This window comes from Miniopterus schreibersii (assembly GCF_964146895.1).
Source record: "Miniopterus schreibersii genome assembly, chromosome: 2".
Classification (NCBI taxonomy): Eukaryota; Metazoa; Chordata; class Mammalia; order Chiroptera; family Miniopteridae; genus Miniopterus; species Miniopterus schreibersii.
Genome location: NC_138102.1, coordinates 165,114,716 through 165,129,742, shown reverse-complemented (window position 1 = coordinate 165,129,742; position 15,027 = coordinate 165,114,716). Strand labels below are relative to the sequence as shown.

Here is a 15,027-nt window from a genome sequence, read left to right as displayed (position 1 = left end):
GAGAAATAATTCTTTTTTTTTTTTTAAATATATCTTTATTGATCTCAGAGAGAGGAAAGGAGAGGGAGAGAGAGACAGAAACATCAATGATGAGAGAGTCACTGATCAACCCCGCAACCCGGGCACGTGTCCTGACCAGGAATCGAATCCCGATGGCCTGGATCCTTGGTCGATGCTCAACCGCTGAGCCACACCCGGCCGGACAGGAATAATTCTTTCTGAACATATAGCACAGAGTCATTCAGACTCTGAAGAAGCAGCCTATTCTGCTGCTGAACTGTGGGAAAGTTCTTACAGAGTGATGAAATCTGCCCCCCCGCCCCTGTAGCTTCCCGCTCACTTAAAAAGAAAAAATATGTTCATTCCTTTCCTCTTCCTCCTAACAGTCTTTCAAATAGCTATAGAATATCTTCATGGTTCCTAAGTGATGAGGTGAAATAAAAAAGTCATTAGCTTATACTCTGAAAATATCAGGGAAAGTTCCAGAAAACGAGGAAGCATAAAGCTAAACTTTAATAAATAGAGAAAAGTGGGGAGATAGTCGAGAAGAAAATGCACTGCCTAAGTCAACATTTAGATCGATGGTGGGTTAAACATAAGTTTACTTATGCTCCCTCCTAAAAATCTACTAAAATGGCAGTAAAAATTTAAAGTATTAAGCCCATAATGACAAATAAGACAGAAGAGCAGAGTAACATAAAATTTAGAAGTTGGAAAATAGACAGACCAGAGATAGTAACACAGTAGCCCAGAGAAAGCTAAATGCCTGCAGTTAGTGAAGCTGACAGCAAAATCAGTGAGCTCACAGACTAGAAGCCCCAGGTATTTCTGGATGGAGCAAAGGGAGGACTATGTGGCTAAGGGTGAAAGAGAAGTAAGGAAGCTCCTGGATCTACTCCCTTCCTTTAGCAGAAGACTGAAGATATGCCCCCTAAAGATGTTAAACTAGACTTTAATATACCAGGCAAAGACAAAGAGGTTGTGCCATATGTAGGATTTTACCTGGGAATTGTTCAAGTTTACTTGGTAATTGGTGAGACTCTGCCCAACAACACCCTTTCCCACTACACTTGAAAAACACGAGCACCTAGCTTGTATCCTCCTGGAGAAGACTAGAAGGCTTCCCTGCAGGAAGAAAAAACCACCACCAACAGCCAAGCAAAAACCCTAAGTATCCAAAATAAAAGAACCTCAGAGTGTCACCTGGGAGTCCCATTAGAAAACAGGCAAGTCTCTCTAAGAATCCTACCACTTCACAAGCAGCAGCAACATGAAACTCAGCATTTTTAGTGCCTACTATTAAATATAAACAAACTAATAATCACCAGATACTTAAAGAAAACATCTACTCTTTTTTTTAAAAGTATCTTTTTATTGATTTGAGAGAGAGAATAAGGGAGAGGGAGAGAAACATCCATTGGCTGCCTCCTGCATGCCCCCTACTGGGGATCGAGCCTGCAACTAGGGTATGTGCCCTGGCAGGGAATTGATCCAGCAACTTCTTAGTGCACAGACGATGCATCTCCTAAACTCTAAGGGACCCCACGAGGCTTGCAACCGGGGCAGCGATGGGCAGCGGCAGTTCACCCCGGCAAACCCCTTGAGCCTGTCCCCAAGGCCAACTCTCCAGAACTCAAGGTCTTAAGTCTCCAGATAGAAAGGACTCACCTAATAACCAGTTCAATGAAAGAAGAAAATGAAGAAAAGAGGGGAGCAGGGGAAGCATCACCCAAAGGCACATTATCATCAGGTTCTAAAACACTGAGGGAAAGAGAGAACAATAAAAGCTTCTGAAGACGAAAATAAAGGATCACATATAAAGTCAGGAATCAGAATATCAAACTTCCCAATGACATGAGATGCTTGAAATCAATGGAGTTTTGCCTTCAAAATTCTGAGAGAAAAGAGAAATGAAACATGAATCCTACACACACTCAAAATGTCAACCAAGTGCGACGGGGGAAAAAAGACAAATAAGTACAAGAATTTTATTTTATTTTATTTTATTTTATTTTTTAAAATATATCTTTTATTGATTTCAGAGAGAGGAAAGGAGAGGGGGAAAGAGAGAGAGAAACATTGATGAGAGGGTCATTGATCGAGCCCGCAACCGGGCATGTGCCCTGACCGGGAATCGAACCCCGATTGCCCGGATCCTAGGTTGACGCTCAACCGCTGAACCACACCCAGCCGGGCAGTACAAGAATTTTAAACTCCCATATGTTCTATCAAGAAAAAGGAATTAACCAGAGAAATGGAATCCAGAAAACAGTAGGTACAGCACCAAGAAAGCTGGCAATTACATTTCCTGGATAATAGTGAAAGGAAGTTGGCCTAGAAAGCAAGCAAATCCAGATTGGAGCAAGATAATAAAGAAATTCGGGAGTATGCTTTCAATTAAAAATAAAAAAAGATGGATTGTATGATGCATCTGTATGTACTGAAACAATATTTACATTAGACAAGATTTACTTCAGGGAGGAAAAAAGCCATAAACAACAAATAATTACGTATAAACCTAAAATGTATGCTATAACTATGCCGGGAGGATGGGAGGAGAGTTATGTGCGTGTTTGGGGGCTATATGGCTTAAGATAGCAAAGTCTTTACCCTCCATCAAAGGAAGTCAACTTGCAATGGATAAAACTGAAAAACCAAGGAATAGCAGTTTTAAGCAAGTTATTTTAAGATAACTGAAAATGCCTCTGAGAGTGGGAGTGAGAGTGGGAAGGAGTAGAGCCGACCTGTTTTTTGTAGTAAGCCAAGTAGAACCATTTTATTTCCATAAATATTTACATGTATTATTTTGATTAAAATTAAATTTAAAACAGTGATTATAAATGTTATTTAAAAAGATTAATTGGTGGTGGTAAAAGAATGGTCTCAAGTGGACAATGAGAGAAAAAGACAGTGTCACTGCAAGACCCAAGACATGATAAGGACCTGATATACGTTGATGACAGATAAAAGGAATATAAGTAAAACACTAGGGGCCAACAATGTAAAGACATACTTATTTATTCAACAAACAAAGCATGTATAAGTGCAATCCAGTATAAAAAGTTCTGTGGGAGGCTAAAATATTAAGTAGAAAAAGACCCTATGATAAAAGTATATGATTATCAGTGACTATATAAGGAACGGGGGGGGAGGAACTGCCAATATTACACCAACCTTTTTCAGAAAACAGAAAAAGGGGAAACATTTTTATGAGGCAATGTAACCTTGACAGCAAAACTCCAAGTACATTATAAGAAAAAATTATAGGGTAATCTTTCTCATGAACACAGATGCAAACACCTTAAACATTAGCATATCAAATCTAGCTATATATATATATATATATATATGTATGTATATATGTATATATGTATATATGTATGTATATATGTATGTATATATGTATATATGTATATATATATAAAGATACTGTATCATGCCAAATTTGGTTTATTCTAGCAAACTAGGAACAGAAAGGAACTTTCTTAATCTGATTTTTTTTAAAAAGGTATCAACAGAAAACCTTAGCAAACATAATACCTAATTACAAAGTATTAAATGCTTTCTCCCAAATCAAGAAAACAAAGCAAAAAAATCCCAAGGCTTCTATTATTATTACAATCGACGTTGTATTGGGGGTCCCAGCCAGTGTAATAAGGCAACAAGGAAAAAGGACCGGAAAATAAGAAATAAAACTCATTATTTGTAGACAAATGATTCTGTAATATAGAAAATTCTAAAGAAACTGTAACAAGGAGTCTGGAAACAAGCTCAATATAGCGAGGTGGGGGCTAAGGGGAACAGATGAACTGTATTTGTATATTCCAGCTATAATCAGAAAGTAAAATCTTAAAAATTTAGAATACTCTTTACCACTAGCATTCAAAAGCATCAAATTCCAAAAAATAACTCTAATAAAAGATGGGGAAGACCTCTACACAGAAAACAATAATAAACATTGACAGAAATTAAAGTTCCAAATAAATGGAGGAATATACTAACGTTCATGGTTTGAAAGACTAATATTACAAAGATTATAATTCTCCCTAAATTGACTTATAAATCCAAAGCAAACCCAGTCAAATTGAAGTACTGCTATTTCCAATTTTTTGCCATTAAAAGCAGCACACTGCAGTGAATATTCTTGTGCATATGTCTGAACAAGTTTCTATGGCTTAAAAACAGTAGTGGAATTACAAGGGGTGACTAACCACTGAGCAACACCGGCTAGGGCAACAAAGTTATATCTTAATAAACAACTTAATTTTTAAAAATCATTCTTCCATGTTATTGCACACAGATCCGACTCATTTGTTGGAATGAGTATAATATTCCACACACTTGATATAGAATTTATTTCTCTGTAATAGGCTATTACAAATAATGCTTATCAAATATCCTTGTATTTCTATAAGCAGCTATCTAAATGGAAAATTTACTGGCAAATTGCCCTCCAAAAGGTTCTACCAATTTCCACTTCTACCAAAGTGCATGAAAGCATGCCATTTTCTGCTATTCTTGCCAATGTTAGGTATAATCAACTTTAACATATTTCTGCCACTCTGATAGGCATAAGTAGTATATTATTTAATTTCATTTTCATGGTCACTAGTAAAGCCATACAGAACATTTGTGGGGAGGAGAAGTAACTATGAGTGCAGACAGAGGACTACAGAGAAATAAGAAAGTAAAAGTCCATCTGAAGACCAACAAATGATTTTATTTAGTCAAAAAACACCAGGAATGTCAAGATCATTTGAGCGTGCTGACAAGATTATGAAAGGTGAATACCAACTTAATGCACAGCTAGACTCTTTTCCTTCAGGCTATGAGACTACCTTGAAGACTCTTTTTTAATACAGTAGTGACATGATTAGAAACTATGTTTCAGGAAATTAATTTAGGAATACTGTATAAACTTTCAGTGGGGGGAGATCAGCAGGGAGAGACTAATCATGGGTTAGAATTCAGAACAGAGATGATAAGAACATAAACTAGAGAGGAAGAATTAGGAAAGGAAAAGAGATGCATTAGAAATATATTACTTACAGAGCAAAAATGAAAAATACTGGCAAGTTATTAGATAACAGAGGGAGTGATCATATTGATGGTTGAAGAAAACAATGCTTTCCAACCAACTTGACGCTGACTACTCTTGGTGAGTAAAACTGTAAAAAAAATGTATACAAAAATAATACAATGGAAGAAAAATACAAATGCTACTGCTGAATCATCTCACTAACTGAAATCAAAATATGGAAACATATTTCTTGGGTACCTGAAAGATCACTGCTTTCAATTCGCCGGAGATCTGAATCCGCCCAAAAGAGTTTGCCCAATCTGCTATCAAGGGCTAAAGCAATTGGTTTGCTTAAGCCACTGAAAAAGAGAACCTCCCGTTCTGTTCCGTCCAAAGCAGCTCGTTCAATTTTTGGAGACCTTTCCTGAAGATTGGTGAAATACATATACCTAAAGAGAAGGGAGGAAACAATATTTACCAAAATAAGAAACCATATAAAATGAGAATACTGTTACTGATTAAAACAAAAAAAAGGGCAGAATATTTTAAAATCTTATTTTGAAATGTTTCAGAATAATTTTTAAAAGGCCACATAAATGTAAGCATTGTGTTACTATTACTTTTAGTAATAGTAACAAAGGACACACACAATTTCTGAGGGAGCTAACTTTCATGGATTAATAAAACAAAGTGTTAGAGATAAGTGCACCTATACTATTGAAATACTACAATAAAATAAAGAGCAGTAACCAGAAACCTGGACACAAAATTTTAAATTCCTTCCCTAATTAGTCCATTTCATAAGTAAAAATAGGTCATAAGAATAATTTCTTATATTTATATTCTATTTCCTGTAACTTTTGAAATAAGCTACTTTCCCTGCTAAATTCCTTATCATTCATTCAGATGCAAAAACATATTATTTATTAAATGCAAAGCTCTGTATTAAATGAAAGAAGACACATTAGTTCTTGGCATAAAGGAACCTACATTATAGTAGGAAATATAAGACTGAAAAGAGAAGTCGTAAGGTCAGTTGGAAAGGACTAGGTATGACTAGAGAGGCACAGATATAATAGAGTGCTGGGCATCTGGGAAAGGGGAAAATCACATCTGGCTGGGGGTGGAGTAGATCAAAGAAAACTTCATGGATGATGTTGCAGTTCAAATGGTCCAGGAAGTAAGGGCAGAAATTAGAATGAAAGAAATAGTGACTGCCTGGCTGGGGGTGGCTCAGCGGTTGAGCATTGACCTAGGATCCAAGAGATCAAGGTTCAATTCCTGGTCGGGGCACATGCCCAGGGTTGTGGGCTCGATCCGCAGTCAGGGATGTGCAGGAGGCAGAAGATCGATAATGACTCTCTCATCATTGATGTTTCTATCTCTCTCTCCCTCTCCCTGAAATCAATAATAAAGATCTATTTTTAAAAAAAGAAAAGAAAAGAAAAAGGAAATAGTGACTAAGAAAGGTAATTATAGGCAGTAAAATCAGAGAAAGCAAGAAAATGCAGGGGCAGGTGGATGGAGAATATCGTTTTTCATTGGAACAGAAAGGTAAATAACTAAGGGCTGAAAAGGAAGGCTGATGAGGATCTCAGATGCCAAGACACATGAATGGTACTTTAGTGACATACCCTTTCTCTGGGTTTACCACAATGGCTCGAGGTCTGTCTTGCTCGCCTTTCAGCACCACTCCAATTGATCTCCCATCTAATCTTGTTACAGTAATGACGTTGGAGGCCTCACAAGTCCAGTAGATGTAGCGGCTATAAATATCAATGCTGAGGTCATAGGGTTGTATTTCTAGATTCTGATTCGAAACTGAGCTCACAACCACAGTAAAGCCCTAGTGAAAGAAAAAGACACACACATAGAAAATTAGACTCCAAACCAGATAGCCCTGAGGCGATCACTCACAATGCTTACATTTATGTGGTCACTCATCTAAGGAAGTCTCAAGGGATATTTCTTACTGATACATTTTTTATGAGTAATATGATTCTTTGTTAACATGCATTTCAAATGTTCCCTCTGGTTATTATGACACAGGGCAGAAGAGTGAGCTAAGGCCACATTAGTTACTCTAAGAACCTGGTAGTGCATTGATTAGAGATAAACATGAGAAAGAGGCAGCTCTCTCTGACAGACAACCCTGGCTAGAACCACACCCGAAATACCTCTAAAGCAGTGGTTCTCAACAAGGGGCAATTCTGCATTTGCACATGCCTAAACCAGGGCATTTGGCAATGTTTGGAGACATTTCTGATTATCACCCCTATGGGAGGTATAATTGGCATCTAGTGGGTAGAGGCCAGTGATGCTGCTAAACAGCCTACAACGTATAGGTCAGTCCTCCACAAAAAAAGAGTTATCCAGCCCCAAAATGTCAATAGTGCTGAAGCCGACAAACTCTACTCTAGAGACAACAGCAATTAGGGCTATAAACCACATCTATCAATTATGTCTGTCTCTAATCCTTAAATCCATCCCAAAAAATATTTTTAACAAAGCCAAGCAAAAAGAGATTCTTTGTTCACTTGTCTATCTGAATAAATTATATTTTATTTACTCAACATCACTGAGGTAACATATTTCTTATGAGGCTATCTCATTTATTTGCTGTGTCTTTGGCTGTATAATAACAGCTGTAATTTCTATCAGCCTGTTAGTTCTGGTCTACAGAGAGTAAGGTGCATCTGCAATATACCACTACAACTATACCCCTAAATGATCCCTCAGCAGCCCTAAATACATCATATCCCCTTGCTCTTTTGTGTGAGGTAAGACATACAGAAAATTAGTAATCTAATCTCCCTTATTTTAACACATTCAAAATCAAGCTTAACAGCACTGCTATGAGGAAGATGACAAATAATTCTTAACAGTAACCCCAGTCCAATACAGCTTGATCATAAAAAGAAAGCAAAGAAGTATGGATAATGGTACATAAACCATGACTAGTATGTAAGCATAGGTAAGATCTGTTGATAATGTTTTCATTCCCATCCCATAGTAACCAAATTTTTTTTTTTTTTTTTTTTAAATCACTGGATTAGTAACATATCCTAGATGTTTTTTATTTTATTGGGGTTGTATTGTTCCTATCCTTTGACCCTTTTAAGTAATAGTCAACTAGTAACAGAACCATTTTTTACTAAGTCCCTATCATGTAATAGGTAATGGGCTGTGTGCTTTACATTCCATTCAGCTAAAGAGCTCATAAAAATCCTAATGAGTAATAGACCTGAGATCAGAACCAAGGTCTATTTGATTTCAAAGCTTCCAACACTCCATGTAGATGGAACCATAACAAAAAAAATCTATATAAATGAATATGGGTGGCAGTGACTAAGTCATTACCAATATCTGAGACTAAGTTATCTAAATACAATTTTCATTCCAATAGCATTATCAAATAATTGTATACTTAAAGATTAGAAGGGAAAAAAGCTGCTCAGTCCAGAATTTCAGTTTTGCACACACACGCACGCATGTGCAGAATCAACACTTAAATAAAACAGGATGATTGGTTAGTCCAATTACTAGGTAGAAAGAATGGATTTTGCACTGAGCCTTGAGTTACCTGGCTGCCATCTTCTTGCGCCTTTCGGATCATGTTTTGTCGTGAATCAATCCAATATAGTTGCTTGTCCAGTGGGTCATAGTCAATAGCCCGGACGTTCCGAAGGCTGTGGATAGGAAGGATAATGTCGGGGCTCTGTTGTTCATCAATTACCATGCGGTTGATGGCGCTCTTCTGACTGAAGAGCAGGAAAGTAGTTGGAGCTTAAAGAAAGAAAAGAGCACATCTGAAACACAGACTAAGTCCTGTATTACTCAAAGATTTGATCAACCTGTAGCTATATCTCACACAAAGCATACATAGATGTTGAAGAAGTAGAACAAGGTAAGACTGAGGACAAAACCCTTCGGTATGCCCCCCGCCCCCAGAAACCCTCTTCAAAGTGACACTAATCAGCACTCTGGTTACCAAACCAGTTATGAATTTACTCAATGCACGTCGCCTATTTTTTTCTATCTTATTTACAGTGGTATCATGAGAGACTTGAGTTCAATGAAGCATTTGACAAATACATAAAAGCTCACACTTAGCTTGGAAGATTTACAAAATATTCCAGTGATCCCAATGGAGCTCTCCATTATCTGGAGTCCATCACATATTGATTTAACAACTTTTAGCAATTTTAGTAGAACTCATGTGTTAAGTAGTAAGAATACATGTCACAACAATGTAGCTCACAAGTATCCCATCCTTTTTTTTTTTTAAGAATTGTTTTTTAGCATTACTATTTGCTTGTAAAGCAAGAAGAAGAAAAAAAGGTTCTAAATGGTAAGTTTCCAACGCAATAAGCACCACCAATACAAACACATACAATGAGACTTAGAAGAAAGATCCCAGAATTTTAGTTGCCAACTTTTCCTGACTGGGGAGCAATATCAAATATATACTTGGCTCTTAGTATGTTTTATTGAGTACTATTTTTTTGAATCAAGTTTTAACCTCCAATAAGATTCTACAATTCTAGGTGTTCTAGAAATGTAGATTAAGACAAAGCCAAACATGGCTCCAAATAAATTCTTGTTTCAAAAAGTCTATAGATCACATTAGCAGTTACAATTAATTGGCTTAATATTTCTAAGAGGAAGCTGATGTTTTCACATATTTACAAATCATTCAGTGCTTAAAGTAACAAAGAATATGCTTTTTTGTAAGCCTAAATCCATCCTAAACTATGTAAACTCTAACCACCTCATCTCCTGGGGAGTAGTGCTTTAAAAATTGTCCTGCCAGGCTGTCTTCAGTTTTACATTCCCACAATGAGAAGAGCCACATGCAGAAGCTGGAGGATGAGGTGTAAGGAGGAGGGAGCTTTTTAGCTCTCTGTTGAAGGTACAAGTGTCCATCTGTAGCTTAAAGTGAGGCACTGCACTTGCGTGGAAACAGCATAATCTCCAAGGCCCAGCCCACCACGTCTGACTGTGCCGTATGAGCACTGTACCAAAGGTTTAGAGTTGGGACTGAAGTCCAATCCATACTTCATTACCCAAGCCATGCATCTGAACAGCTGCATCTGCCCAGAGGAAATACCTTTTCCCAATTTGTACAAAGGTGCCATAGAAGCAAGCTACTTCAGTATTGAACAAGGGATTACACAATTTGGTTTCCTGTTTCCTCTGACTTAATCTATTTATTCACTCTGTTCCAACAACGCTGGCCTCCCAGGTATGCTCCTCTAACATGTGACATGTATATTCCCCCCAGACCTTTGCATTTGCAGCCCCCTTTTGCTTGACAGGTCTTCCCCCAGAAATCCACATATCTCATTTCTTCACCTCCTTCAGGTCATGAAATATTTCACTTTCTCAGCAGTGACTTCTCTAATCACCCTATTTAACACTGCAATCCTTTCCACCCTTTCTCGCACTTAATGTTTCTCCATAACATGTATCACCATCTAACCCATTATATAGTTTACTTAATTGGTTTGTCATCTGTGCCAGTGGAGTGAAAGCTCCATGAGAGCAGGGACTGATGTCTATGTTGTTCACTGCTACATTCTCCACTGTCTCAAATAATGCCCAGCATGTACATACATATTCAGTAAATATTCACTGAAAGAATGAATTAAAAAACGAAGAAACAAGCACTAGATGATGATAACTAAGAAGAGCTGTGTAGTCATGATTTTGAAAGAAAATAAAAAATTATTTTAGAGACTTGGGAAGGAAACCAAACGAACATTTAGAACCTCCAACATGTCACACATCATATTAGATATTACTTAATCCCTGAAATTATCATCTCTGTTTTAGAGGTGAGCAAACTTGGAAAGGTTAAGTAATTTTTAAAGGAAGCCTCAAAAGGTTAAGCAATTTTTCCAAGGTCACAAAGCTGTTGTATGGAAGAGTTCATGTGTTTTTCCAAATCCTGTCCTGTTTTAGCATTCTTTCATTTAAGATTTCTTGAATGACTACTTTTCACCAAGCACTATTCTAGGCACATGAGATATATCAATGAAAAAACATGGGAGAAAATGCTACTTTGTGTAGTTTATATTCCAATAGGCAATAGCAGTAAACATAAAGAAGTTAGTATATAAATAATAGTGTGAGTTATATAGTGTATCACAGACTAGTGTTATGGGAAAAAGAAAAAAAGTACAGGTAAGGGGCACAGGCAACGCTAGATAGAGTGAAATGATGATTTGCAAATTTTAAATAGGGTAGACCAGGTCTCCTGGTGAAGGTCACAATAAGCAAAAACTTGGAGGTGAAGTATATCCGTGCACATATTTGCAGGAAGAACATTCCAAGCAGAGGAAATAAGCAGTGCAACAGTCCTAAGGCTAGTATGGCTCTCATGGAGAGAGCAAGAAACACAATAGTAAAAGCTGAGGTTAGAGAAGCAAAAGAGGAAGATGCCAAGTGTGGGGTAGAGATCATGTAGGAACTTGTAGGCCATTATAAGATTAGGTTTTTACTCTGTGTGAAATGAGGAGCCATTGTGAGGTTTTGAGCAGAGAAACACCACCATCTGATTTAACTTTTGAAACCTAGGTCAAGGAGTAAATTATACAATGTTAGAAAACTTTTTAAGGGCAAGTACTTTGTGTTAAACTTTCCTTGTAATCTGCCTTAAAATCTAATACATCTTAGCTCTACACAAATATTAAGTACTCACTATCAAAAGAGCACACAGCAGGAGGCTTCCTGAAGCACTGCTGATATCTCTTGGAAAGGTAGCCAAACACAGATTTTAGGGACACTGAGCACTGACTTCTCATGGCCTTCACCAACTAATATGCAGTCATGATAATGATCTCAAAAAGTCTTTCCATATTCTTCTGGTCTCTATCCTCAATCAGTTATTACCACCATTTTCTCCTTCCATTCAAAGTCAAACTTCTTGAAAAAGACATCTATGTATACTACCTCCCATTCTTCTGCTCCAATGCCTTTTTGATCTACTCCAATCTTTCACCATTATTTCCCTGGGTGAGTAAAACCACCTTATCCAAAAATCCAAAAGATACTATTTTATGCCTCATCTTACTCAGCCTCTCAGCAGCATCCAACACAGTTCTTTTTTGAAACAATCTTACATCTCATCTTCTATGTCACTATTCTCTTCTCATTTTCCTCTTACCTCTCTGGCTGCTGCTCTTCAGTGTCCACTACAAGCTTTCCCTCCTCAACCACAGCTCCTTAAGTTACCAGATGCCTTCTTTTCTCTATACCAGGAGTTGGCAACAACGGCCCACAAGCTAAATCTGGCCTGCTGCCTGTTTTTGTAATAAAGTTTATCAGTCACATTTTAATGTATTGTCTATCACTGCTGTCAAGGTACAATAGACAGAGTTGAGTACATGTGAGAAACTATATCACTCACAAAGCCTAAATACTTACTCTCTGGCCCTTTACAGGAATTGTTTACTGAACCGGATCTGTATCGTCTCCCTAAGTAATCTCCCCCATTTTAAATACATGCTAGCAATTCCAAAATTTCTATCTCCAACCTCATCTCTCTCCTCTGAGCTCCTTCACCCAACTTATTTAGTATTTCTATTGCAATGCCCCATAGAAATATTAATATAAACCTGCCTAAAGTTAAATTTTTTATTTCTTCCTGAAAACTAACCTTCCTTTCTATACTTCCTCATCTACTATCTACTTAACTGATCAAACCAAGAATCCAGAAGTCACTGTTGTTTCCTCCCTCTTCTTCCCCAACAGACAACCCATTAACAAAGTCTGTTCATTCTACCTTCAAGACATACCTTGAATCCATCAGCTTCTCTCCATCCATAATGCCACCACCCCAGTCCAAGTCTGCTGGCATTACACCAGTCTAATTAACTTCCTTACCACTTCTTTTCCTCCTCAAATCCATTCTCCACGCAATCAACCATGTTATATCTTATTTAATTTTCACAGCAACCCTACAAGTAGTTACTATTATTATTCCCATTTTACAAATAAGAAAAATTAAGGTTCAAAAAATTTGTGTGACTTGCTTTAGTAAAACACAAAATCAATGTGGCAGAGACCCCAAGTCATTAAACTATAAACTTATGTTCCTTTTCATGACTGAAGCCTAGTGTCAGAAGAGACTAAATCCTTTCCTATGTGATATCTTATACTTCCAGGCACAGAGTAAAGTGATTTCAATAATTACATTCAATATCCTACAGCAATTTTGTACCCTCTACCCTAGAGAACCATATCCTACTTCTCTCCCATGAATCTACTCTTTCTGATCTAATTCTCTATTTCTTTATCATATCTGCAATTTGTTCTGGTCTATCCACCAACATGGATTTTCATGAATGCTTGAGTCATAAACTAGGTTTCCCTAAGCCAACCTATTTTGTTATGCATTGTGTTTTGTTGCTGTTAGCAGTGTGTGTGTGTGTGTAATATGCACTACCTGTTAACATTTAAAATCAGGAGATACTGTAGTAAAAAAAAATAAATAAAATCTGGATTCACGACTAAGAAAATCTGGTCAGTTGGGATTACATAGCGACCGCCCACTATGTATAGAGCATGTGCTCTAGTTTCCCATCTACTTACTACTGTTTCATACTGGACTAAATTTACTCATATGCATTTCCTACCTGGCCTTTTTAATATACTTAAATTTTTAATCTTTAGCCTATTCTATGGACTTCAAAGGATAAGGTGGTTGTATTTTGGAGATCCTTTTTGTTGTACTGTTCTTCCCTTCCACGGCAATGAATAAATATGAATTATGTACAGCACATATGACTGTCTCTCTCAATGAAGCTATGCAAATTTTGCAATAAATATTTAATACTCAAGGATAAGAGATTTAATTTTTCTATAACATCTATTATTCCATAATATCAACTAGCTATCATCAAATAAAGAGTAACTAAAACATGCATTTTTTCTATCTCTAGTCCTTCCCTTTTATTAAACAAATGACCATTTCTGGACTTCTACAACTTTTTACTCTAGAAAGAACATGAACCACAGTGTTTTTAAAGTCCTGCTTTCTCCTCTACTTCTAGTTTGCTTTGGAGAAATGCAGCTTACCACTACAAGTCCTGTTGTCAGCATTAAGAGAGTAGTGGGCAGGGCATCCACAAACAAAACCTCCAACTGGCACAGCCAAGCAGAGGTGGGAGCAGTGCCCATTGCTGGAAGCACACTCATTCCAGCCAGCCTGCCGAGAGGAGTGAAACACGAGGATGTCCATCACATAATCCAAGTGGCCCTGGATGATGGTGCGGTTCTGGCCACTAGTTTTGTTGGCACGCTCAATGCTGCGTCGGCTCCAGTCCGTCCAGTAGATATAATCTTGGTACTGAGTTAAGCCAAAAGGATGAGGCAAGTCATCTGCTATAACTTCACGGTTGAGTCCTATTTTCGGAAAGGCAGTAGAAAGGGGAAAAGCAGAGGGATGAATTTTGTGAGAATTTGAGTCTTGCTGCCCCTTCCCCCAAATTGTAACATATAAAACAAACATTTGTAAGCAATTTAAAATAGAACAATTCATTTAAAACCAATTCTAAAACCAGACCAGTCCTCTGAAATCAACCCATCTGCAGTCTGACCCCATGCCTCAAATTTATATTCTTGCTATAAATCATTGAGTTTGTTTAAACTCTCATGAATGGTCTATTTTGATTGTGCTCTTATTTTCTCTCCATAAGGGTCTATAGTTCAATTTTTCTTCTTCCTTCCATAACAAGATGGAAATACATACATTGTATTTTACTGATACAAAAAGTCACTTCAGGAATATCTAGGGAGTTATAAATTCCATTACAATTACAACAATAATGAAATTTCCACATAATAAAGAGATGTGAATCCAAGTACCTAGCCCACTATTAGTAACAATAAACAGAATGCAATGCCATCCAGAGGAAGAACCTAGACATTTATGTGAAATTCTATTAAAAGAGTCTAACCAATGGTAATAGCAACCTCTCTGATTTTTGCTTAGAAAGAACACT

General features: G+C 37.2%; 1 protein-coding gene across 2 annotated transcripts in view; it reads right to left on the bottom strand.

Moving 5' to 3' along the window:
- The window catches only part of LRP6 (LDL receptor related protein 6), a 123,980-nt gene that overhangs the window by 18,079 nt on the left and 90,874 nt on the right, over positions 1 to 15,027 (bottom strand). For both annotated transcript variants that reach the window (XM_081127995.1, XM_081127996.1), the window contains exons 12-15: positions 14,102 to 14,428; positions 8,604 to 8,806; positions 6,655 to 6,866; positions 5,279 to 5,469 (exon numbers count right to left, since the gene is read on the bottom strand). In XM_081127995.1, coding sequence (XP_080984121.1) covers positions 5,279 to 5,469; positions 6,655 to 6,866; positions 8,604 to 8,806; positions 14,102 to 14,428 — 933 coding nt within the window. The remainder of the gene's footprint in view (positions 1 to 5,278; positions 5,470 to 6,654; positions 6,867 to 8,603; positions 8,807 to 14,101; positions 14,429 to 15,027) is intronic.